This window comes from Coloeus monedula, assembly GCF_965178545.1.
Source record: "Coloeus monedula genome assembly, chromosome: 1".
NCBI classification, from domain to species: Eukaryota; Metazoa; Chordata; class Aves; order Passeriformes; family Corvidae; genus Coloeus; species Coloeus monedula.
The window spans coordinates 151,684,261-151,709,911 of NC_138781.1; the positions used below are offsets into that span (position 1 = coordinate 151,684,261).

General features: G+C 36.1%; 1 protein-coding gene across 1 annotated transcript in view; it reads right to left on the reverse strand.

The window, feature by feature from the left end:
- Positions 1 to 639: 639 nt before the first annotated feature.
- The window catches only part of DNAAF11 (dynein axonemal assembly factor 11), a gene marked incomplete at both ends in the record, with an annotated part of 34,812 nt that continues 9,800 nt past the window's right edge, over positions 640 to 25,651 (reverse strand). Inside the window, 7 exons of the mRNA XM_082288678.1 lie at positions 640 to 826; positions 10,328 to 10,413; positions 16,823 to 16,918; positions 17,750 to 17,819; positions 19,433 to 19,498; positions 22,183 to 22,260; positions 25,042 to 25,227. Of these exons, the coding sequence (XP_082144804.1) occupies positions 640 to 826; positions 10,328 to 10,413; positions 16,823 to 16,918; positions 17,750 to 17,819; positions 19,433 to 19,498; positions 22,183 to 22,260; positions 25,042 to 25,227 (769 nt within the window). The remainder of the gene's footprint in view (positions 827 to 10,327; positions 10,414 to 16,822; positions 16,919 to 17,749; positions 17,820 to 19,432; positions 19,499 to 22,182; positions 22,261 to 25,041; positions 25,228 to 25,651) is intronic.

The window sequence follows — 25,651 nt, forward strand, 5'->3', positions numbered from 1 at the left end:
TGAAGTCTTCATTTATAAACAATTACAAATGCATAAGGAAGGTAATGAAAGTCACTCTATTTATTTTTTGCTTGAAGTTTCTCTTTATTCTCTCCCAAAATCTTCAAGGAGTGATATTATTAGATGAGCTCCAGAATCCAGGAACTGTGCATTATGCTGGAGATCCAGTGAGGTATGGTAGATTATAGCAATATCTCTCACTCGAACAATACCCTTTTCTCCTACTGTTGTCCTTCATGAAAATGAAAACACTGAAGGAATACACAGGGATTTTTCCTATCCTTAGTTTAATGAGAAAAATCATAAATCTTGTTACAACTGCTTTCTTCCTTCTGTTTCTCTTTTTCACAGTAATGCATCATCTTTCAACCCAGACAGTAAAATCTTTGAAGAAATGGTGATCTCTGATACAAGGCCCCTATTCTAATTTCAGAGTTATTAAGTAAACAATCTAGAAAAAGAATTTATATAGCAATATACTAACAGAAAATGCAGCAGAAAACACTGGCATAAAAAAGTTATTGTTAAGAAATGTAATGATATTGCCAACTTCAGCTCTGTTTTGTTTTATTTACACATAGGGTCATGAATTCAACATAAGCATTCATGTTACGTATAGAGGGACTATTCCAGAATGTTTCAAATTAAGGGAGGAACATCTTCATTATTTTCAAAATCAACACTGCTCTTCTTAACCTCTGTAACCTTCTGTGGTTGGAGCTTTATAGGTCCCTGTCCAGTTCGTTCCTTTTCTTGGATTATCTTTGTCACATCAGGGAATGAATATTTACTAGGATCCACTTCTAACTTCTCAACTTGTCCACTCCTGAGACAACAGGGAAATAAATGGAAGAAACCCTTAATTTCAGTGTCAAATAAAGCAGAACTGTTTGAATTTATTATGTGATTCTATGATTCTATTTTGGGTGCCTGTTTATAAACACATTGACTTTGGTATGAGGGTTGTTACTGAGTCCAATTAAACCAGTGTTAAGAGTTCTTGTAACTTGAAAATTGATTGCTAAATAAAAACCCTAAGTGTAAACACATAAAAGTAATACAAAATCTCTAAGATTTTGTACAAAAGAATCCACAGTCTCTAGACTTCAAAAGTTAATTTTTGATCTCTGTAATTCCCTTTATATCAAAACATAGTGACTGCTGGTATCACAGTACAAATGGTTGGCTTTTGATGTAAGAGCATTTTTATAAATCTAATTGGTTTTTTGGGGTTTTTTTCTGTTCCTTTTTACACAGTTCCTTCACACTGGCTGTCCCTTAATTTCTAGGTGCCAGGTCCATCTTTTGAAAACAGAAATACTTTCATTTAGAGAGAAAATACAATTGTAGGGACTTGTCTGCCTTGATCAACTAATTTTTATATTTTGGCAATATGAATCCTCACCATGTTTTTATTATGAAAAAAAATTAAATTATTTAAAAAGTCAGAACTTTAACACAACTTTCAGATTCTACTGCTATTAAGGATACTCTTTCAGATGACATTTAGAAATGTGTACTGGCCACTCACTAAGGCAACCTATCCACATCACCCAATGATCAAAGATTTGAAACATCCTCTCTGTCTTGAAGCGTTTAATCTCATTATTCTTTTCTAATAGAGAAGCTCAATGATTAAATGGAAAAAATATAACCTGCTTTCATGCAATTTGTAACTGTTTACATGAAAAAACTGCAAAATGGAAATTTAATTGTACAATTAATTTGTTCAAATTACAACATGATTTGTACATCTTCATACTCCATTTTATACTGAGCCACAGTTCCCAGCTCAGCATTAGAAAAGACAGCGCCTCACCCTTCAGAGATGTGAGAAAACTCTGTCTACCCAGGAGATCAGAAAGGCTCCTTAGCAAGAGAAAAAACAAGAGGGAGGCAAAGTCAATGCATGACAGAATGCATTTCTTGACAGGTAATGAAAATTTGTAAATAAAGTACAATAAAAGATTTTACACTGAAAATACACCATCTTTAGTTGTTAAAATAGAGAGAGTAGCTTCCAAATTCTGGCAATGTTTCTTCATCAAGGCTCTGGGAGACCTGAGCAGGCATTCCAGCCCTCACCTGTGTGCAGGATCTCTGTCGAACTGTAGGAGAGATGCAGAGGGGCGCATGGGAGGGCTCCTCCTCTGCTCCTATGCTGTGCTGAGGAAAGCATGAGTGCCAGAAGAGGCAGCCACCAGCCTAACCACCTCTTTTAGCTCTATGCCACCAGATTTTTCTTGTACTAAAGGAATTATTTGATCATTTTTTCTGAGCAGAAAACAGCCAGAGAAGCTGCCTGCTTTAATAATCTGGATAAATCTTTTCCAAATAGTGGCATAAGAAAAAATTACTCAGAGTAGAATTTTAGGGGTAATGAAAACAATACAAGAGAAGTCTTATTTCTTTAGCATGAATTTCTCCAATTTACAAAGCTAGATTTTTTTTTCTGATATTGCACTATACTATTTAATGAAACAAAAATATGTTCAATTTGTGGCAACATTCTGAAAAAAATGTTCATCCCCAAAAAGTAAAGGGCATTTTTGTTTCTTGATGTGCTGTGACCTGGAATCACTTTGCCAATAGCTGTTGGCGAGATTGCAAAGAGAGCAGACCCTGTCCAGACTCTTAAACTAATGATTTACCACGAATCTGAAGCACCTAAAAAAAAAAGCTAAAAAAGCATAAACATGAAAATAAATTAGGCTTGGCCAGTACTTCCATCACATGCTAGAAAAGAATTTCCTTAATTTGAAGTATTTTAATTAGTAGTGGTATTTCACATTTGTTCAACAGCTCTAAAGTTGTACAAATTGTCAGTCATAAAAACATAATCATGGAGTTTGAATATCTTATTTCTTTGTAGCAGAATAAACTTCTGTACACCCAAAAAGAATTAACAGTGAGTATCATAAGTAACACTCCACGCCAACAAGCTATGAAAAGGTTATTGCATCAGCCATTCTCAAAATTTCATCAACACATGTAATCTTGAAGTATGTTAGCTACAGGCAACAGATAAGACTGAGAATCAAGCACAAATTATTTTTTCCAGAAAGGAAGTGGATTTTTATGTACTTACATGAATATGATCAAACGTTCTATACTTGTTTGGTAAAGCTCCACAGTGGTATCACAGCTACCATGATAAACTATTGGCTGACAGCAAGACTCAGGCTGAAATCTGTGCAGCTACGACACAGAGCTGCTGAGGAGCTGCTGCTCTCATCATGCAATCTATGCAAAAGAGGCTGGGTATTGATGAGGTCAAGGGTAACCACCTGAACATATTTTGTAGAAAGAAAAAGGTTTTTTTCCATGTAATTCTACCTAGCAGAATAAAAATCATCTTGTTGCTGAAGCTCTTCCATGAGCAATGGTAAAACAGCTGTTATGGAAACAAAAATATTCTTTGCAGGACCAGCTACAGAACATATCTGAAAATCTCAGTGTTTGCAAACTGTTTCAAGTTCAGGTTTAAAAACTGATAAAGCTCACAGTTTTTGGCACTGCTACCTGCTGCTGAGTGTTCTCTACCTAAAAAATTATGGTCAAACACTAGAGCACCACACAAAAATAAATTAAATCCTTTCTTCCTGACATTTTTTTTCCCTTGAAAAGGTTATTTCTACCTCCACACAGTTTGATTATGCTTTTAAAGAATAAAATTAGAAGACTCCACAATAAAGAAAATTTTGCGTAACTATTGCACCCTGTAATCTGGTCTGTGACATGCTGCATATCTGATAATTTGGTATTTCTTGATAATTTACATTTTTGTCCACACAGTCCTTAATCCCCATACTTGATATTTAAATGATTTGACAGTTACATTACCCTGTTTCAACTTCAGAATTTCAACAAAATTTAGATAGCTAGAGATTTCTCATATCTTTGAGCCAGAATATATGGTTATTGACATGTTATTGAAAGTTTCCTTTCTGGTATCAGGATATCTAAAAATATTTAGGAGTCACAACCAACAGCCTTGAAGAGGCACTTTTTCAAATCTTTTAACATTGTGAATGAAAAAGGACAAAAAATTATTGTCATCCCAGAAAAAGTACTAATAAATCATTTTCATGAATAAAAAACCTGAGTGATTACAGTATATGGAATGACAACTATTTGAGAGCTTAGAGAAAACAAATCTTTATTTAGGTATGTTAAAAACTGATGGTGAATGTGTGACACTTGTCATACTCTGGTCTCAACTTTTGAGAATATAAACTTAGAAAAAATCTACTAGGTAATCTAAGCAAATAATTACATTTTTTTAAGTACCTGGAAAATTAATTCCTCTTTCATTGTGTAAGAGGCCTTTCAAATCTCCATATATGTGTGTAATCTGAAATGAAGCTGTAACTGGAGTCTTCGGAATCAGTGGGAAGACACGAATCCTAGTAGAATCAAATTCATTTTTCAGGGACTAAATGTCCATGAAGAAGTACTAATAAATCAGTGGTAAATGTTCTGATAAATAAAAGGCTGATGATATCTAGATCATTCTGTTCTAGAAGACAAATATATTTCACAAATAGGATTCACCAGACTGAGAATGTATATATTACTAGTGTCCATGTTTCTAAAATTATGACAGAAAATTGTAGTCACTGTGACATTGTCAACTTCACTGTTCCATCCCTTTCCTTCTTTTGAATAATCACTTCAAGTTAGTAAATTTTAAACTGACCTTGTCTGCAAGCAAGAAATATGCTCCAATACCTGCAACATGCAAATTGACTCTGAATTTCTACATGTGGCTATATCATCTTATTTTCACTCCTTTCACTGTTAAATTTGTCAGCCAAACTTGAAAGTATTAAACACTTGGGAAACATATACTGAAAACACACTTTATTCTAACAAAGTTTTTTCCAAGTTATGGAATGTTAGAAGGCAACTTTTAAGTCCATCTCTGTCCTCAGACTTTTGTCCTTGTCCCGTATGCACAACAAAAGACTGCTTTAGACTGCAGAGATCAGGAGCTAACTGAATTGTTCTCTTGAGAATGCTTTATCCAGAAGTGCACATTTCTGAAGCCTTCTCACCTTTATTAAAGTTAGGGATTATCAGATGCCTGTGTGCAAATTAATTTTCAAATCACTTCTGAGGCAACCCAGCTCATTAGTCAAATGATAGAGATGTACACCCTCTGCTTTGATTAGCTCCAGGCCTCTATGAGAATGTTAATAAATCCATACTTTGAGATTAATTTGAGTAAAAAACATTTTTAATATGTTGCTTAGTCACAGCTGACTACACTTTCTGGTTAAGAAGTCCATTGAATTACAATTTCTATGATTCCCGCCTTCCCATACAATATTACTTGCAGTCTAAAAGTTCTCAATGTCTTCATGACAGCTAGCAAGCTTCATTGTCAGAAAATATTAATTCTGCAAACTATTCAACTCTTAATATCTGTGATCTAATCCCAGGTATTTATCAAAGGCATCACCTCTCAGTAGAACTGATAACTGACTTGTCATTTGTGATCTTTGCACACATTTACTCATCTGTCATTCAGGCCACTCTTCAGACATGCTTGGCTTTCTTCCCATTGAAACGTTTGTGCTTGGTTTAGACACAGAAGAGAATTTGGGTTCTGAAAGATCACATAAACCCTCCTGCAGCTCTTTCAGATCAGTTCGTCTGCAACACCATTCAGTTTCTGACCTCATCTTACCTCCCCTTCCCAGTCCTGAGAAAATCACTCACTTTGTTCTACTGTATTTCTCCTCACAACATGGTGTTCTCCCCCTTCCAACTCATCACATCTCTATCCCTCTGTGTGCAAGCTGTAGGAATGTAAGGCTGGGAGAGATGTTCAGCGATTCAGTCTGTGGAAAAGCAGTATTCTGATACTTCACAAGGACAGCTTCAAGAATTCAAATTAGAACTTCTCACTTCCAAAGGAAGATTCTTACTCTTACATCTACGATTTTTTCCCATAGATTTGTTCTTTGCCTCTTCTTCACCAAAACGAACCAAGCTAAATCAGGGTCATCCAGTAAAACAGAGCTTTGCAGTATGTTTCATCTTCAGCAACACTGTTACATCTCAAGTGAGACAACTGTAGAGAATTTTTGAAATAATCAGTCTTTTTTTTTTAAATTTGTTAATAAGCAAAAAAAAGCTTAACTAAAACCAAAGACTTCTCCAAAAAAAGTGAAGTAATGCTTGTTTATCACTGAAAATGCAACACATAAAAGAAGTTCTGTTAATGAGTCTTAGTATGATATGTTTGCTAGAAAAAGGTTGGAATTAAAATCCAACAGTGATTAAAAACATACAGGTTTTCTCATTCTCAATTTCAATATAATTTACAGGTAACTTTACATATTTTATGTCTCTCCCAATTAGTGAAATTTGTTTGGAACTGGATAACCTCTTCAAAGGAATTTATAGGTGCACCAGCAGACAGAGGTGGACAATCCAGTAACGTATTTTTCTTTTTCTTCTCTGCAAGAGTCCAGATGGAAAAAATAAACCAAACCAAACCAAACCGAAACAAAACAAAACAAAAAATTGCCAAAAGCCATACATTGTGCACTGCCACTAAGATCCGATTCCAGTGGAATATAAGTCAGATTTCCAACTTAATTATACATGGTATTCTCTAGAGCATGTGCTGGCTTAGTCACCCAGTGCTCCCTTGCGTAGCTAAGATGGGAAAAGACACTTGGGGTAGTCAGATTTGCAATGCCTGAACAAGAAAAATAGAAATCAGCTCTACCTTGCATTCCTTATTTAATTATAAAAGGTGTGTATAGATCAGAACTTGCCGATTAGTTTTGAATTCTGCAAAAATTGCCACTCCATTCCTTTGCCTCTTCAAATTAAACCATTCTCTGACTGCATTTTTCAACCTCTCTGTATATAAAGATCTACAGTAATAAAAAACAAAACAAAAAAAAAATCCAAGAAAGCTCCAAAAATGAAAGAAAAATGTTGTAGTATTCCTATGTAGCTTTCTTTACTGGAGGAATTCAAATGTGTGTAGATTTATTAGAGATATTTGGGAGTTTTATTTAATTTTTTTCTTCTCCAACACACTAAAGAAAAAATAGTCTAAAGCTGTAGGTATGAGTGAAGGATTGTTGACTTTGTGTAACTGTTGCTCTTAAGATTTCCAGTGCAACTTCAGAAAAGTCAGTTCCTACCTACCTCCGAATTTCCCCTATGCAGCTGTGGAGAACTCAACTTTGGTATCTTAAAACTGAGTGAGGCCAGTTCCAGTAAGGAATGGCACACTCAGCTACTGCACTAACAGAGGCTTTGTAAGTATAATAGATCAGTCTGTCAAATTCCTTCCACAGAAACTTGCCTCTTTGAGGGCTCAAAATACAGTTTTGTATATAGTTACAGAAGAAATCTCTCATACATGGCAGAAGTAATGACAGTATCATCATGTAATCTAGCTAACAAGAGTTAAAGAGATTTAAAGCTCTACATTACAGTTTGGCAGTTTATATGTCTGACAGCATTTAGCTAAGACATCTGTAGCTGTCAAGTGTAATCACTGTAATGAATGTTCTTCTGTAATCTAAGAGACAACTATTCGGCAAATTTTTAACATCTGGCTAGTCAGCGACTTTTCAGCTAAAGAGGTCAAAACTTACTATTTTTAGAAAGAAGTGTAATTCAAAGACTCTTTTCCTACTTCTGCCTTTGTGATATATATTCCTGTGATATTTTAGCCCTCAAAATCTGCAAGAAGCATGTTCATAATTACTTAAAACTGCGCAGAAATGAAACACAAATTCTTGGAGTTCCACTATGCCACGGTGTATCTTTAGTTCATCAGCTGGCAGGAAAGGGCACCATTTCACATTATTACTTCCATGCTCCCATTATTATTTAAACATTTACTGTGCAGCCAAAACTAAAGGCAAACAGAGGGCTCTAAGGAAATATAGTTTCCTAATATACAAGTTGTTATTTTAATTTATTTCTTGTAATGCATTTAAAGCTTTAGCTTTACTTCTGTGGAAAAGCACCATTCCCTTTGCAAAGAGTCATAAAATAGACTCACAGAATGGTTTTGGTTGGAAGAGAAATTTACAGATCATCTAGTCCAACCCCTCTGCAATGAGCAAGGGAGACCCTCAACTAAATCAGGTTGCCCAGAGCCCCATTCAACCTGACCTTGAACGTTTCTGGGATGGGGCATCCACCACCTCTCTGGGCAACTACTGACAGTGTTTCACCACCCTCATAGTACAAAAATTCTTTCTTATATCTTTCTTCGATCTTTCCCCTCTTTTACTTTAAAACAATTATGCCTTGTCCTTTCTCTAGAGGCCTTATTAAAAAATCTGTCCCCATCTTTCTTATAAGATCCTTATTAGTATGAAAGGCTGCTAGAAGGTCTCCCTGAAGCCTTATCTTTTCCAGACTGAAGAACTCAGACTCTCTCAGCCTTTCCTCATAGGAGAGGTACTCCAGCCCTCTAATACTTTTTGTGGGCCTCCTCTGGACTGGCTCCAGCAGGTCCATGTCTTTCCTGTACTGAAGATACCAGAGCTGGGTGCAGCACTCCAGGTGTGGTCTTGGTAGAGCAGAGCAGAGAGGGAGAATCCTATCCCTCAACCTGCTGCCCACACTGCTTTTGATGCCAGCCAGGACATGGCTGGCTTTCTGGCCTGCAAGTGCACACTTCCTGCTCATGTCCAGTTTTTCACCCACCAGTATCCCCAAGTTCTTCTCAGGGCTGGTCTCAATCCCTTCTATCCCCAGCCTTTATGTATACAAGGGGTTGTCCTGAGAACCATGTGCACCACCTTGCATTTGACTTGTTCAACCTGATGACATTCACATGAACCCACTTCTCAAGCTTGTCCACATCCCTCTGGATGGCATCCCATCTTCTGGCTTGTGAACTGCACCACCCAGCTTGGAGTCACCCCCACACTTGCTGAGAGTGTGCTTGACATGAAAATGTACTGGTCCCAGTACGGGGCCCTGAGGGACACCACTTGTCATTGATCTCCATCCAGAGACTGAGACATTGCCTATGCCCCTCTGGACACAACCATCCTACCAATTCCTAGGCAGAGTAGAAATCCCAAAGGTGGGGCTGATGGGTCATGAGCTCCTAGCATCCTCGTTTCTACTCTTTTTAAAAATGGGTGCAATATTTCCATTTTTCCAGTTACCAGGGACTTCACCTGATTTCCATGACTTTGCAAATATAATGGAGAGTTACTATCCACTATTTGGCCTGGACCTTCTAAAAATACTTGATGTACTCAGTAATCAAAATGATGCACTTTTGCAATGACTGCTGCCTAAGGAAAGGGTGCCTAGTCCTTGGGGCTCACTAGTAACCTCAACAAATTCTTGCAGGTGCCCTATCATCTTCTCATAAGGCAGATCATCAAGAAAATAAGTTAATGACTGATTTTTATTGGAAATAAGAAATTAAAAATAAAATTAACTACAACTGACTCTTTCAGAACCATTTTGCTAGTGTCCTAAATATTGAGAACAGGAACAGCCATGATTCAAAATGCCATTTTTTACTAGCTGCTTAGCCTTTTTAACAACATTCACCACAATGAAATCAAGCAAGGGAACAAGTGCAACACTTAAAATATAAATAGATAAAGAGCTGAAGAGACTTTGTAGTTAACATCTTATTCTGATAAGAATGCCATTGGCTACAGCAAAAGGAAAAGGAAAGATTAAAACATATATCACGGTATTTGTACTTAGGGCAAGTGTTCATAAACCATACTGTCTATTTACAGTAGCACTTGCTAAGGGTTAAAAACAAAATAGTGCATCACTGAAATTCACTTGCTTTGAGCAGTCATTAACTACAAGATTTCAAGAGCTGGAGTTGACATCACATTTAATAGGATGGATCTGTGTTACAAAACCTTACAGAATTTCTTTTTGAACCTATTTACTTGAGCAGTAGATCAATCTGTATAACAGTAAGGAAATACATTCATGAGAGAGATTCAAAACCATTGCTTTTAAAAGGTTTCCAGACTTGGGCTCCATAGCAAGGAGCTCTGCAGAGGCCATTCTCAGTAGGTGATTTAGTTTTAGCATATACCAGCTAACAGCCTGAATGAGCTGATGGAAAGGAACTGATAGGCAAAAATAACTGCTTTTTTGGTTCTGCTATTAGAGACCATTTTTTAATAAACAGCACCAGACAGGCTATTAATCGAAAGCTTTTAGATATACTTTTACTCTACACTAATCAATATTTTCATATTTTCAACAATAACATAAAAGAAGCACATTCTGGCATGTGAATAACACACTGAAAAAAATAAAACTAATGCAGAAGATAAAAAGGAATTACCTTCTTGTGGTTTTTTGCTGTGTATTGCAGTCAGAATGCTTAATTGAAGCTGAAACGTTTTGCTTAGCCAGGATTATTTCTTTAGCCTAAAATAAAAATAGACAAAACATAATTCTCTTAAAAGTTGACACTTTTGCTCGTGAACATTTAAATATTCTTTTAAAAATAGAAAATTGAGAGCATCTGCATAAATTTTCTCTTGTGACATTTACTCTTTCTGTTATATTTTAACACTCTTCACTCAGCACGAAACACAGACATAAGGCAAGTTAAACCAAATTATCTGAACAGAATTATAGCCAAATGTATAAAATTATATATAAAAGAGTATTTAAATATATAAATCTACTTGTATTTAAATATATACTGTCTTGTTTAGTACTGTCATGTTAAATATACACTTTACTGATTGCACTTCAGTTCTGGTGTCCAAGTAGTTGTTCTGACATTTTTATTAAAAATCAGCTGCAGTCTGGACTTTTCACCCAAATGACAAGTGACCACAAACTCCCTCAGCTCCTTTGCTAAAACAGAGTCTTGAGTTCAAAGTCCAAATGAATTCCCCTTCTCAAAGAAAACTCGTCCACCACGACTTTTTGGAAGATGTGTTATTGACAAAAGGGTATCTCATTGCAAAAGCATCTCTTTCCCTTCGAAACAGCAGCATAGGAGAGAGATACCTTAAGCATTTGAAAGGAAGAAGAACAGGAACTATACCAAATAGCTCATTTTATTGACTATTTCATAATGCAATTGATTTGAGAGCAGTCTGTTCCAGAAGCCGTGTGAATTTAGTCTCCATTCTAAATCCCACATGAAATAAAGACAGATTCTGTAGCTTCTGTCATTTGTTTCTGGAAATCCGTGTGAAGAGGCCAATGCCCTCTGATTCTGTATATGCTCTGATGAAGGAAAGTGTTTCTTTGTACTTTCCCTCTTTTCTCAGGAGGCCCTCAAATGTTCTTTTTTTTTAGCACAACTTCATTCCATTGATCCCCTTGAGACTCGTGCTCCTTACTTTGTCTTCAGAGCATATCATCAAGGATGGTGAAGAAACGTGCTGAGTCTGCACTCATAAGAAAATACATCCTTGACAAGAACTGACCTTGTAACTTAGTAAAGGGTTAGGATTTGCCTACTAGAACATCTATTAATTATCAAATATTGTTTGACATAAAAGATCTTCTGCTCAGAAGATGTCCTCCTAATTCTGTTCAATAAAAAAAATTTGATACTCGATTTTTTCTTCTTTTTGATACAGCAATGGTATGTTAGCTTCACCAAGCCAGTAACTGACGGCCCATCTCTTAATGATGCTGATCAATGAGGAAACTTGTTCTCCAAACCAGAACTGCCATAGACTGTGGCGAAAGATAAGACTTTGGGCTCAGGAGAAAAATAACAGTGTGAAATTTAAAGCCTGTGGTATATAGGAAAATTGACTAAATTAACACAATACTGAAAGTTATTCTGTGATAATATTTCTAATATTTACATTTTTGTGTACAGTTTTAGGCACTACAACATAAAAAATAGATGAAGCTTTGAGAGAGCATCCAAAGGAGGCCACAAGGATGGTGAAGGGTCTGGAGGAGAAGCCGTATGAGGAGCGGCTGAGGTCACTTGGTCTCTTCAGCCTGAAGGAGACTGAGAGAAGGCTTCATTGAGGCTTCAACATCCTCATGAGGGGAAGAGGAGGGGCAGGCACTGATCTCTTCTCTCAGGTGACCAGTGACAGGAGCCAAGGGAATGGCCTGAAGCTGTGTCAGAGGAGGTTTAGGTTGGATATCAGGAAAAGGTTCTTCACCCAGAGGGTAGTTGGGCACTGGAACAGGCTCCCCAGGGAAGTGGTCACAGCACCAAGCCTGACAGAGTTCAAGAAGCACTTCGACAATGCTCTCAGGCACATGGAGAGATTTTTGGGGTGGCCTGCTCAGGGCCAGGAGTTGGATTTGATGATCGTGATGGGTTCCATCCAACTCAGCATATTTTATGATTCTATGATTAATTAGAAAACAGAAAGGACACCCTTTAAAGATCACTATCAAAGAATTCTAGATATAGATGTTTTAAGTATAATCTGGAATATATTTGAGAATACAGAAGGAATATGTGAAAAACATATTTTGTTCATATTTTCAGTCTGCCTTTTTTTTCCTACAATGGCTTTCTTATTCTACAATGGGAATTTCTCTGAGTAACAGATTTTCCCAGAAACACATTTATGCTGAAGGATTATTAGATTTCTAGGGTTTCATAGCTATGTCTCCACATGCCTTTGATGGTAATGAAATACTACTGCATTTACCATACCTAGATAAGTGAGAATTATATAATGTAATTCTATCAAATAACACTGACATGCATAATACACACCATTCCTATTTTTAGATTAATTAAGGAATCTGTCATTGATCTTTAAATTTCTAATCGCTTTTGAAAGCTCAGGCAATAAAAAGCTGTCAGCATTCATTTGTGACTGCTAATATAATAAAGAATTAATCAAAAGTCCAAATTTTTCTCTCTGATTCACTAAAACAAGAAAAAGAAAGTTTTAAAACATGACAGAGAATGTCTCAGAACCCTGAATAAAACCTGCTTGTTAATAAAACTGGGGTTTGATGGTTTTACTCAGACAGTAATTAAAATGGTGGTGTAATCTACTGATGACATTTTCTGATATCATTTATTTAATAAATACCAATTTTTGACAAATCCTATTAAAGAATCTCTCAGTTTTTAATTCTCCTGCATCATCTGAAAAGATGATGCTGCCAGAGCATAGAGGTTCAAAATCTGAGAAGCTTCATGGCACAAATATTTTTTCCAGAACATGAGGCATGTACAATGTAGTCACTATCAACACCTCACACATGCAAAATCTCCATACAGAGGATTGTTACAGTATAAACACTACACTTTTAAAGTGTCACTATATTATTTCACTGAACATTGTGTCCTTCAGTTTCTTTTGATGACCTTCCAAAAAATGTTGGTAAGCACTGCCTTAGAAAGGCACACATTCTGTGGTGATTTGTTGAGTAGCAAGTAGCATGGTTAATAAAAAAAAAAAAAACAGAAATGAATGTAAAAATTATTTCCTTTACTTCATGTGGAATTTACTATCTCCAACATCTGTGGTGTGGCAAGGTCATCAGAGAGGCAAGAGGTTTTGTTTTTGTTTTTAAAGACTAGGGAACTATAAACAGGCTGGAAGATGAATGGTGAAAGATTTATTAACTTGTTCAGAAGCTCACTAAAGCCAGTGAAAAACACGTATAATTCAGATAGATTTCTGTTGTGTTACTGAGAAGAGAGAGATATTTTTAGGACACTATTGCATGAAGCTTATTATAGGAGACTATTTTTAGATTAACGGACAACATTTCAGTTATGTAAGGAACGTGCTAGGCCATTTATCGAGTTGCAAAAAAAAAAAAAATTGATAACTGTTTATCAGGAACAAAAGGGTTAAATATAGTGCAATACATTCATTCAGCTTGTCTTGTCACCGATACAGCCTGAAAGAAATTGCATGTGTTCTGGTCTTCCTATTATCTTACTATGAGGAGTTCCCATTAAGTTGGTGATCTCAAACTAGTATTCTCAAACATTGATAAAATCTGCCATAATATTCTGCAAGAAAACATCTATTGGCCTTCCTGTTGTTAATCATTATTCATTATACCTTTTTTCCTAGATTACATTCCATTAATAATAATAAGCTTTGTATGGATGGAGATCACCTGAAGAGGATCTATAACCCAAAAATTTAAACTGAGCATTCTATTTCAGTCTTAGGGGAAGAGAACAGATTCTGTGACTGTAACACAGAACAGTGAACAATAGGTTAGTATCTGTTACATGCAATTGCTGAAGTAACACAGATTCATCTTTGGTCAGCAAATCCATGAAGTTCACAGGATCTCAGAATTCTGGAGATTGGCAGGGACCTGGGGAGGTTATCTGGTCCAAGCCCCCTGTGCAAGCAGGGCCCACTTGAGCCAGTTGCCCAGGACTGTGTCCAGATGGCTTTAGAGGATCTCCAGGGGTGGAGGATTTACACCCTCCCTGGGTGACCTGTGAAGGTACCCAGTCACCCTCACAGTAAAAAAGTGTTTCCTGATGTCTGGGGGGAACTCCTGAGTTTCAGTCTGTGCCCACTCTCTCTGGTGCTGTCACTGGGCACCACTGAAAAGAGCCCGGCTCTGCCTCTTTGCACCCTCCCTTTATGTATTTCTGTGTATTGATAAGACGCCCTTGATCCTTCTTTTCTCCAGAGTCTCAGCCTTTCCTCATAGGAGAGGTACTCCAGTTCGTTAATCATCTTTGTGGCCCTTTGCTGGACTCTATCCAGCATGTCCATGTCTCTCTTGCACTGGGGAGCCCAGCACTGGACACAGCACTCCACGTGTATCTCACCAATGCTGAACAGAGGGGGAGGATGGCCTCCCTCCACCTGCTGGCAATGCTCCTAATGCTGCTCAGGATACAAATGGTGTTCTTTGACAGAAGAGAACATTGCTGACTCATGCACAACTTAGTGGCAACCAAGACTCCCAGGTGCTTTTCCACAAAGCTGCTTTCCAGGATCCACTAACAACAAAGAGACCATGCAGCATTCCATTCATGCATCTCTTGCTGTGGTCAAGCTACTCAAGTAGTTTTAACCAAACCAAGGCCAAGCTGAGAACATCAACCCAGTTATTCTGTAGTGCTTCTCTCTCCTCATGTCTTAAAAATATCTGAGAATCACATATTCTGAGATGAAGCATGCTTCAGAGCCTCGGGCTAGGCAAAATATGTAGGTGTAGCTAAAATATCAAGGTAGGTTAAATATAAAGTTAATAATGGAATAAAGGCAGTTCTCAATCACAGTATGAAGAGATAATATTCATTTTGCTGATTTAGGTATGGCTTTATAGGCAGGCAGCAGAGTTAATATATATCCAGAAACTCTTGGAAATATTTACATTTTCTAAGGCATTGATCATCCACAAAGAGACTAGCAAAACATATAAGTAATAAAAGCAGGGTATGGGACAGAAAACTGACAGTACTTAAAATATCCCAAAGACAAGTAACTATTAAACAAAATTATTCATAGACATTTGGAAATTACACTATCCAAAATGGCAAATGCCAAGGCCTCATTTTCAAACAAATTTATGAAAATATAAATCCTCATTTTAGTGAATTTTGAACATTAAGAAAATATCTACCTTAACCAAGTAATTACTATTTTCAGTACTCTTCAAGTTTTTGGCAAAATTGTGTGCTTGATGCTAGAGCGACAGTTTGTGATTCAATGAGAGCCTGTCCTCCTAGGGACAGACAGATGGTATGGGACTGGAGTGTAGAAGGGAACATAGACAGTAATAACCACAAAAGGAAAAAGCCAAAAGATGAAAAATAACTTTTTAGTTAGAACTACTAGATGCATAGTCTTAGAATTAAATCAGAGCACAAAGAGAAGGAAATGACCCCATACAGCAGGTGAAGCTATTTCAACTAAATAGGTTCTTCTTTCAGAAAGAAATGCTGTATTTGATACATTCTGGTGGACTCACACATGTTCCCTGCCCTTACACAAGAGAAACTTCCTAAAGGACAGAAGGGTAAGGTCAGAGCACCAAGAGATTGGTTTTTTTTTACTGTAACTATCCCTGGGTGGGATTAGCGTATTCTGAAAACCAAAAGTATAAGATGTCCTAGAGGTCTTAAAAGCAACTCAACCCTCCACAGAAATAACAGCAGAAGATGCTGCAGTTGATTAACTTCTCCCTCAACATACAGAACCCCACCATGTAATCCATTCTCATCTCCTGAACTCTACCTCCCTAAAACTTCCAGCTCCCTGTCTGCTCCAAGCAGTTTCAATTGAAACACCATGTTGCCACAACCTCCTTGCTCTATGGTCATAGTAGTTTGTACAGCTGGTCAGGGAAACCTTTCCAGCCAGGGAGAGCATGAAGGGAAAATGAATTAAGCAACTCTTGTTCCAAACACATGAGACACGAGAGTAGTGCAACATCCCTGTATTTGAACAAAGATGTAACATTCATACATGCCACACAAATTTTGATAAACTGATTTTTTTTTATTATTTCACAAGTGGAAAGAGAAAATAAGTATGTGCTTTTTTCATTATTTAAAAAAAGCTATCGTCTTACACATTTGCATAATACTGCATGTTTTGCATAGTCTCTTTTGGTATATAAAAGGCTAATTTTGTATAAAGTAAAGGAAATAAAAATTTCTATCAATATTGATTTTTATTATGTTCATTTAGAGGGATTTTAAGTACTAAGGCTTGGCTCTGCAATTAAATTGTCTTTATGCAATGTTCCTTTTTTGGAAAATATGCCCTGATGGGAAAGGCAACACTGCATATCTTCAGCAAGACAGATGTTACCTGTAACTCAGACACATTCCCAAAGTACTCACAACATTTAAGGATCTTTGTATGATGTCTCCTCAGACTATTTTACATACCTTTGGCATGGTGACAACTAAATGACCAGTTGTTTGTGATCTTTTAGCAGAGCTGCTGTCTGGCTTCACTTCCTCAGGGAGCACAAGCTGAAATGGCTACAAGACAATATGGGATTGAAGTATATCATGCTAAAATATTTTTTACTTTCTTTCACATGGACAGAACAAATACAAACCCACCATTATCACATCCTTTGATCTTAAGGACACTGCAGGTCTAAATCCTTTCACTTTATGTATGGTATTACTAAACCAAATAGATTATGCTAAATAGCTTTTACTTACAAGTAGAGTCAGATGTATGTTCCTGAACTGCTGCCATTCCTGAAGTGGCATTTCTAAAGAAGGTTATAAAATGATGCTTGACTTATATTAGCAATTAAATGAGAAAGATTATCCAGTTTATTTAGATGTAAAGCACTCCTCAAGTTTTGTTTATGCAGTTGGCTCAGTTAAAAATAGGGATTTTGGTTTACTGTGGAAGCACTTTGAATTTTTTTTTAAAATGATGATAAAATTAAAACCACTGAGAAGAGAGAAAACTGGAATGACATTTTAAATGCCCTTTCAAAAGAATATACATCCATTGGTTTCTGTCAGCTATAAATTCCAGATTGTGAAATTGCTAAATTCTAGCCTAGGGCAACTAGGAAGCTCTCTTCTGAAGTGAATTATGGTACACTGTGTGGGGGGAATAACAGGAGAGGAGAAAAGAAAAGTGAAATTTTATTTCAGGCTTTGCACATCTTCTGGTTAGGACTTTCACACTTTATGGGTGGTCCAAAATAATACAGGTATTGAAAGAATATTCTTTCTGCATAGATGCAAATGACTGGTGACTTAGAGAAGTCAGATCCAGAGTCCACTGACTAACTATGGTAAACAATAACTCTTGATTTGAAATTAATGTAGTAAGAAATCACTAACCTTTCCCTTCACCAGTACTCGTATGTAAGTTGGCTGCACATCAACATCAAGTAGAGAAGTGTCCAAATGTCTTCAGAATGAAATATAAATAAATGAATCAATCTACAATAGACCATATAGCTCTTTTAAGATTTCACTATTTATAAAGCACAATCTTAAATTTCAGTTATTAATTTATACAAAATACTATTAGGATTTAAAATTTGGGGAAAAAAACTCCACAATCTTCCTGTGAATGCCAATTAAAATAAAGTCAAGTCCATGACATCAGCTATTGTACAACTACAAGAATTCAAAATCCTGGAGAAAAACAAAAAGGTTTTTCATCTGTTAGTTCATTGCTTTACATTAATATGGAAATTAATCTATGTGCTATTTAAAATTGTGAAAATATCCTGCTACTTTTCCTTCTGAGGGCTTTACTAATAAGTTTATAATAGAAGTTCCCTTTTTTATACAGAATTTGCTGGAAAACAATGAACAGGTACACTTTCCATTCCCAGAAAACACAGTAATTTTAAATCTTTCAAACAAAATTTGTGACCTGTAAAAGCTCCACTTTAACATCTGCTCTTCACCATGTAACACCTGATGTGACTCATGTGAATGCACAAGTACATATTTCCCATTTCCCTTCTTTTACAACATTGTTTTACAGGTGAATTTTTCAAATGTTTTAGTCTGCATTTCTTACAAGTGAGCACAGACTATTAAAATATGGACTGCCCAGGGTCCCAAACTGTTCAAGAAGTAACTGTATATGGCACTTAATGCCATGGTGTAGTTTATGAGGTCATGATGGGCCAAAGGGTGGACTAAATGATTTTGAAGGTCTTTTCCAACCTAAATGATTCTGTGATTCTGTAGTACATACAGCAATTTATTGCACCCGAATAGATTTTCTGAGGTTCCAAAAAAAATCTGTATCTTAAAAGTCAGAAACATAGAGCAAATCTCTTTTGAGGGAAATTAATGAGTTTCAAAGGAAGAACACCTGGCATGAATAATATTTCTGTGCTATAAATCTAGTTCAAGTTTTTATCTAACAAGTTTCTATTATAGGTAGGTAAACCTGTGCATTTCCAGCCCCTTCCTGAAGAATGGAAAAGGTCATTGTAATGCTTAGAAGTATATGTACTATCTAATAATTATCAGGTCTCCTTGTCATATTTTGCCTGGCTCAACCAAATTTCTTCCATGCAATGCCCTGGTAGAGTTCAAGAGTTAACATGAGCCATGGACTCTTCCCAGTAAGCAAGGAAAAACGACAAGGCCTCAGGAAGAGAAGAATTTAACTAGAAGCACATGAACTGTACTGGAGCACTTCTAGGGCCAAAGGATGAGCAAAAAACCCACTCCCTACAGACCTTATCTGCAAATGAAAACTGGAGAAGATTTTACATAATTATAAAAAAAACAGGTGTGGAAGGAACCTGCCTGTGGACTGCAAAAAACACCAGATCCCAAAAGGAGTCTTAGACACAGTCCCCATTTCAGGATTAAAAGAACAGGTGAAGGGCCTTTGGCTTATTTAGCTTCATTTATTTGGCACAGGCTTCAAGATTGGTTCCATTATCCACTATGTTACTTGTTTTCCTCTTGGAAAGTCCCCGTAACGGAGAGCAGTATAACTGAAAGTATTACATCTTATGAGTGGCAAAAATTAGGACGAAAAAATCTGACCTGTAAACAGCGAGATCCAAGATGATCTGGTTGTTTTCTTCATCATCTTTCAAAGAGAAATGAAGCCTAATAACAATGACAAGAAACACCTCCAGGATAAATACTACTGGAGTGAATAAGCAAACATTACAGCATAGTTCAAATGTTAGCAATTTTAGATGAATACAAACACCATTTAGACAGTATGTCACGTGATCATTTTAGAAACAGTTGCAATTTTCCTATGGACAGAAAAAAATACTGGCATTTGAGCCAAGGTCATTCTTACATTTATTTTCTGTTCTCCCTACTCAAACCACAAGAAAAATAAAAAAAGAAAAACCTTTGTTGAAGGTCACTTAAAATTAAGCTCATTCTGTCAATGCAGAACGAGAGACATCTGCTGGTGAAACCTGTCTGCTCTATTACATCTTCATAGAAAAAAAGAGTTCCAAAATGCATGAAAAACACAGAACTTTGCCACTCTCACCTTATGGTATGTTTAAAATAATGCATTTTTGTTCATAGCAATTAATTTGCCCCAAGTATAAATATCTGTTTGTGCATTTCCAAAGTAAAATACAATTTGTGTAATATCCTTGATTCTATAAGCTTTATATTTGTTGAAAATGAGCCTGTAAATTGTATTAGCTGCATGTTTGTGATCTGTTAGCTGTGTTCTTAAAATTGAGAACGAATCTTACCAGTTATAAATTGGTGTCATCTATTACTACAACTGTTAGGAGATCTAGTCTAGACTTACAAGTTCTCCTCATATGCTCAAACATTTCCCACGTATAAAAGCAGAGAAAAAAATGGAATAAAATCACCTACAAATGAGAAGCTTTTGATAAATTAGTTATTAGTATAAAATGTAAGGGTTTTGCTTAATATAATTTATCTGGGCTATTTCAGTGACATTAAAATACCTAGATATGTTGGATTCAGGTAATGGAAAGATCATCAGATGTTAACAGATTAGATGATAAACTGTTTCAGCAATAAAAGTATTTGTCAGATATACTTTTCACTCTTTGCTCTCCTGTATTCTGATACAGTAAAGTTGCAAGAAAGTTTACGGAGGTTGTAGTTTATGAGTATTTTTAATGGAAAAGTGCAAAGACTACAAAATAACTTTATTTTCTGTTCAGGCTTTTTGTCTTACTGCATCACTGATTTTGAGAATCCACTAACACATGAAGGGAGAACAAAAGCACAGAATTATAAAATTTTCCAGGAGGAATCTTAATCAGAACTGAAGAAGAGGAATAGTCTGTCCTCAGCAGCAGGCAGCCATTCCTCTTGTTAACCATCCAAAAGAACATCAGAGAAGCTTGGACATTTTTATGGACATGAGACTTCCACGTTGAAGCAAAAACTTTGGAGAACACCATCTGCTTACTTGTATCTCTTTCTTTATGTCTCTCCAATATACTGCCAGATTGCACTGAACAGCTGTGACACTCTTGTTGAAGCCATGACAAAAAATCCTCATTGGTCTGGCTTTATGTGGGCACATCCACGGACTAAATTCAGAAAACTCGGGTGACACAAACAGGGATGCTACTAACAGTGAACTCTGTATTTCTTCTAAAAAAGATAGCTACAGATTGAGTCTAAATGTCTCTGCTTTTTAGAGGCACAATCAACTTCTATTAACACAAGATTTAAATTATTTTAGGCTTGTCTTTTTTGGATTAGAAAATTATATATTTTTTTTTTCAGTCAACACATTTTTACCGAAAAAGGTACATCAATACCATGGAAGGTGTCTCCCGGTACAGACAGACTAAACATGGCTCTACATGACACTAAACATGACACTAAACTCTTCCACTACCTTTAATTCTCTCTGTTCTACTGAAAATTGTGCACTACCAGTAATTCCTTGGACTTGCAAGGATTTCTAAATTTCCAAGATTTCGAAAGCAGTCTTCATGCTAATTATAACCACGTTCATAGATTTGGTTTTGCAGCTAAATCAGTCTTAAATTGAAAAACTTCTTCAGAGGACAGCAGAGAGGTAAGTGGCCACTTTCTCATCCCAGTCTCCTGTAGGAAGCCCTGTGGGGAGCTATTTATAAGGAAATAATATTTGGACACTGCCTCCTGCTTTTCCCTTAGAAAATGAAGGTTTGGTTCAAGTAAAATAAATGGCTGATATCCCTGGAAACTCATTCCAAAACACCTGAATACCTAAGTGCCTTTGTCAATGGTAAAACACAAGACACTTCCCTGTATCCCCATCCTCTAATGCTGGAGACCTCACTCAGTGTCACAGGGCATCTTGCCACAGAAGCTGATTATCCTTCCCAGTTCTGCCAGTCTTACATCTGTCATCAGAACACAGAATGATTTTGTCCAGAAATATTGCTGGGATGTATTTTTCCACATTTAAAGTGGCTGCTCATACACATTTATCTTCAACAGTCAAACCAGTTAAACTTTTTCCACTATTAGCAAGATGCTCCAAGAAAGAGCCTTACCATAGAAGGGAAAAGACTAAAATATCTTATATCTTTTACAGAAAAAAAGTTCTTCAATCTTTAAAGACAAAGATGTTAAATTAAACAATCTTCAACACTTAACTAAATCTTGAGTCTTTTTCCAGCACCAGAACATAAATTTAGAATACAGTTTTCCCACAAGGAATATAATACTGCAACAAGAATTTTTCAGCCTTCTTATTTTTGTATTGTCACATATCTTGAAATAGTTGCTCAAACCAACTATAGAGATATTAGACTGTTTAACCTCTTAACCTTACATACTTAGGCAAATTCATATTCAGAACTTTTCCTTCTGCAGTCATCAATGTCCAAGGAGGCTTCTCTCTCTTTTTTGCTTCTCTTAACAAAACAGAAAGAAAAATTGTTTATGGTAATGGTCAGAACTTTGTTATTATTATCTTTAATAGCACAAATAAAGAAGAGGATGGCAAGAAGTAAGAATTATCTGGTATTTGATGTTAAGGCTATAATTTATTTCAGGAAAAAAACATTACATCACAGGTCAAATTACACATTAAGAGTGTCATCTAAAGATGAGCAAATGATTTGTAACATCGCATCTTACATGGACAATAACTTCTTCTGCATGTCACCATATCCATTATCAAACAGAAATATATCAAATTATCTGGTATACCACATGAAAACCTGGATGGCTTAAATGTATGAAATGGGACATTTTTTCTAGTTAGGAATGGTCAAACTCATCACAAGGTCTTGCCACTGATAACTGGTTTGATGTATGGGCAAGCAATTCTGAAGAATTTTTATTCATGCTCACTTGATTACTCCCACTGAACAAGTGCTTGGCCTATCTCCAAACAGCATCTGTCTCTCAATCACTATTCTGCTCTAGTAAATAGAATTCTAATGGTCAAAAGATTATAAGTAGCATCAAATAGGATACAGTAGGAGCAAAGGGCAGACATCTAGATTATTTGTTGATGCATATACTACATTTTTTCTTGTGTTTTTTGTTCAAAAAAGGCAATACATATTCCTGATGTACTGATGATGTGCTGATATATTTGTACTGATATATATACTATCCATTTCCAGCTATCAGCAATTAAAACTACATCTGACTTTCATTTAGTGCAATAAACGAGCTACCTTAGATTTATCTGCCCAAACAAAGCAGATCACAGTAAGATCACTAAGACTTGTAATACTGGTATTTTCCTGTGTAAATGTTTAGATTATGAGTAAGGGAAGGAAGAGTAAGGAATCTTAGTAACATGAAAAAGAAAAGTCTGCTTGCACCTAAGTAAAAATATGGCTGTTTTCTTTAAAAACACAGCAGTGTAATTGTCATGTTGCATTAATTCACTCTTCAGCTGGTCACTCTAATGGGTATGGACACTTCAGCCAGCATATTGAAAAGGAAAACATTTCTCAAATAAACCCCAACAGCAAGGCATTGCTTTTTTTTTTTTTTGTTCCTGAACCTATTTCTTACTATAAGTTCAAGACGAAAATTTCGAAGGAACATCACTAATGAGGGATATAAAGTATTTTAGATTTATAACATCTTGGGGAAAAAAACATAAAAAGAGATTTGGTCTATAAATACAATGGATCTGAAGAAGAAATAAAAACACTCAAGTAGAGCTACTGGAACAACTGTGTAAAACCAATTTCTGTTTAAGAAAGACAATTATCCAAGTATTAAGTGCTATTCTATAATATAAATCACCTTTCATGTGGGATTTGTGGGCTGCCAATCTCCATACCTGAATTTCTACACTCGACACGCAAATGCAAAGTGAATGAACCACCACTCTGTTCCAGAGATGTTCTAAGAAACACCTCACAAATTATATCCTACCACCTGTTAGCTCTTTATAGTTTGTTCCCAGAGGAAATTGTCTACTTATGTGAACCATTTTAAGGCAAATTTACTCCTGTCATAATCATTAGAGTCTACAATTTGTTGAACTTTGAGCTGACCTGAGTGGCCTTGTTCTGGCACTGAACATCTAAAGAAGATACTGTGAACCTTCCTCAACAGCAAATCAAAATGAGCCATGAAAGGATTTTTAACTCCTTTAAATGCCTTGGAAATTTAGAAAAATCCAGAAATGAATTATTCTATCTTTATTAGAGCACTATTTGGACTCTCCTTGAATTCTTTAAGGGAAGCATTTGGAATACATTTACTTTTGACTAGAGCAAGGCACTTCCAAACACAGCAAAACTCGAACTGGCTAGAATCTGGGTTTGACAGTAGTTCTTCCAGAAGAGTGCTCGAAATTGAATTAATAATAGCAGTAAGTTATGCACATTTCCAGATTTCTTGGAGAGTTCTCTAGGACTGACTTTTTCAATACTTAGGCTTGACAAAACTTTTAAAAAGCAGGCCCTTAAAAAGAACAACTAAAAGAATCTCTGGCACAAAACAGGTTATATAAGAGAAAGAAAAAGAAAAACAAAAAGACATTGTTTACAATGCTTGTGGAACTGATAAGCCAGCAGCAATAAAATACTGGGGGTTTTTTGCTAGTATCTGCATGTATTTTTCATGTTCAGCAAAACCAGTGACAACTTTATAAAGTTTCAAAGGCTTTTCAGGGACCAGACTTCTTCAGATTCACCATGCCAAAAAGCACTGGTAACAGAAAAATTTTATTACTTGTGACAAATAAATTTGATAAAGAATAAGAAAAAATTTCTCAGTTACATAGAAAAGGTGCCTGAAATTCCACTTGTGCAAAAAACTTGTAGCATGGCCTGTATGGCATTTACACAATACAATCTGCACTATGGAAAAATGTTTTTAGCAGATTGTTAAATGTTGAACTACACCAAACAGTTAGCTGACAGAAAAGTGAAACTTCTAAACTCCATAAAATGGAGTTGAAGTGAGAAATTATATTTAAAAACTCTATCAGAGGAAAAATAAAATAAAGAGTACCTAAATGAAGTTTAGAAAATGAAAGAAAATAAAATGAACAACCTGAATATTTAATTTAGATTGTATAAGCCTATTTTAACAAGCAACAGGGATTTAAGCTGTCAGTTCACAGTAATATTTAATGTCAGGCAGTCACCTGCCTGTTCTCTGTACCTTTGAAAATTTCTCCTTCTTCAGTTCATCAAAGATATTAAAACAAAAAATACCTTATATTGTCTTTAGCTCTCCGTTTTTCTTCAATATATCTGTGAGTTTCTAATCTAGATTCTGGAGTATATGGTGTAGGCTCCTCCCAAAATCTTCTGTCTTCTTCATCATTTTCAGCTGTTCTGCATGTTTCCTGCTCTCCAGCTCCTTCTGCCTGATTGGGTTTTTCCTGCGGGGAGTCTGGGCTACACAAGATCACTGAAATATTATCCCAATGAAATGAAGGAAGAGTAACTTGCTAACAAATTACCTCAATAATATTTTTTCAACCCAATAATAACTGTACAATTCCTGCCAAGAATGGTATCTTATATATTTGGAGAACATTCTCTGCTCTGCTTCTTTTGTCAATCAGCAAAGCATATTTTGACATAATGTTTATCATTTACCTGACTATGAAGTGATAGTATGACTATACCTGATCCCCTGAAAACCCTGACAGATAGTTCAACAGATTTAATTTCAGAAGCAGAATTTTCAGATATCCTCACAACTTTCAGGTGAGAGAAAGCCTTCAGTCCATGTACTATTTAAGAATTCCCAATATCAGGCAGCAACAGATTAGAAATTTATAAGGTAGCAATGAACATCTCCTCAAATGGCATCTTA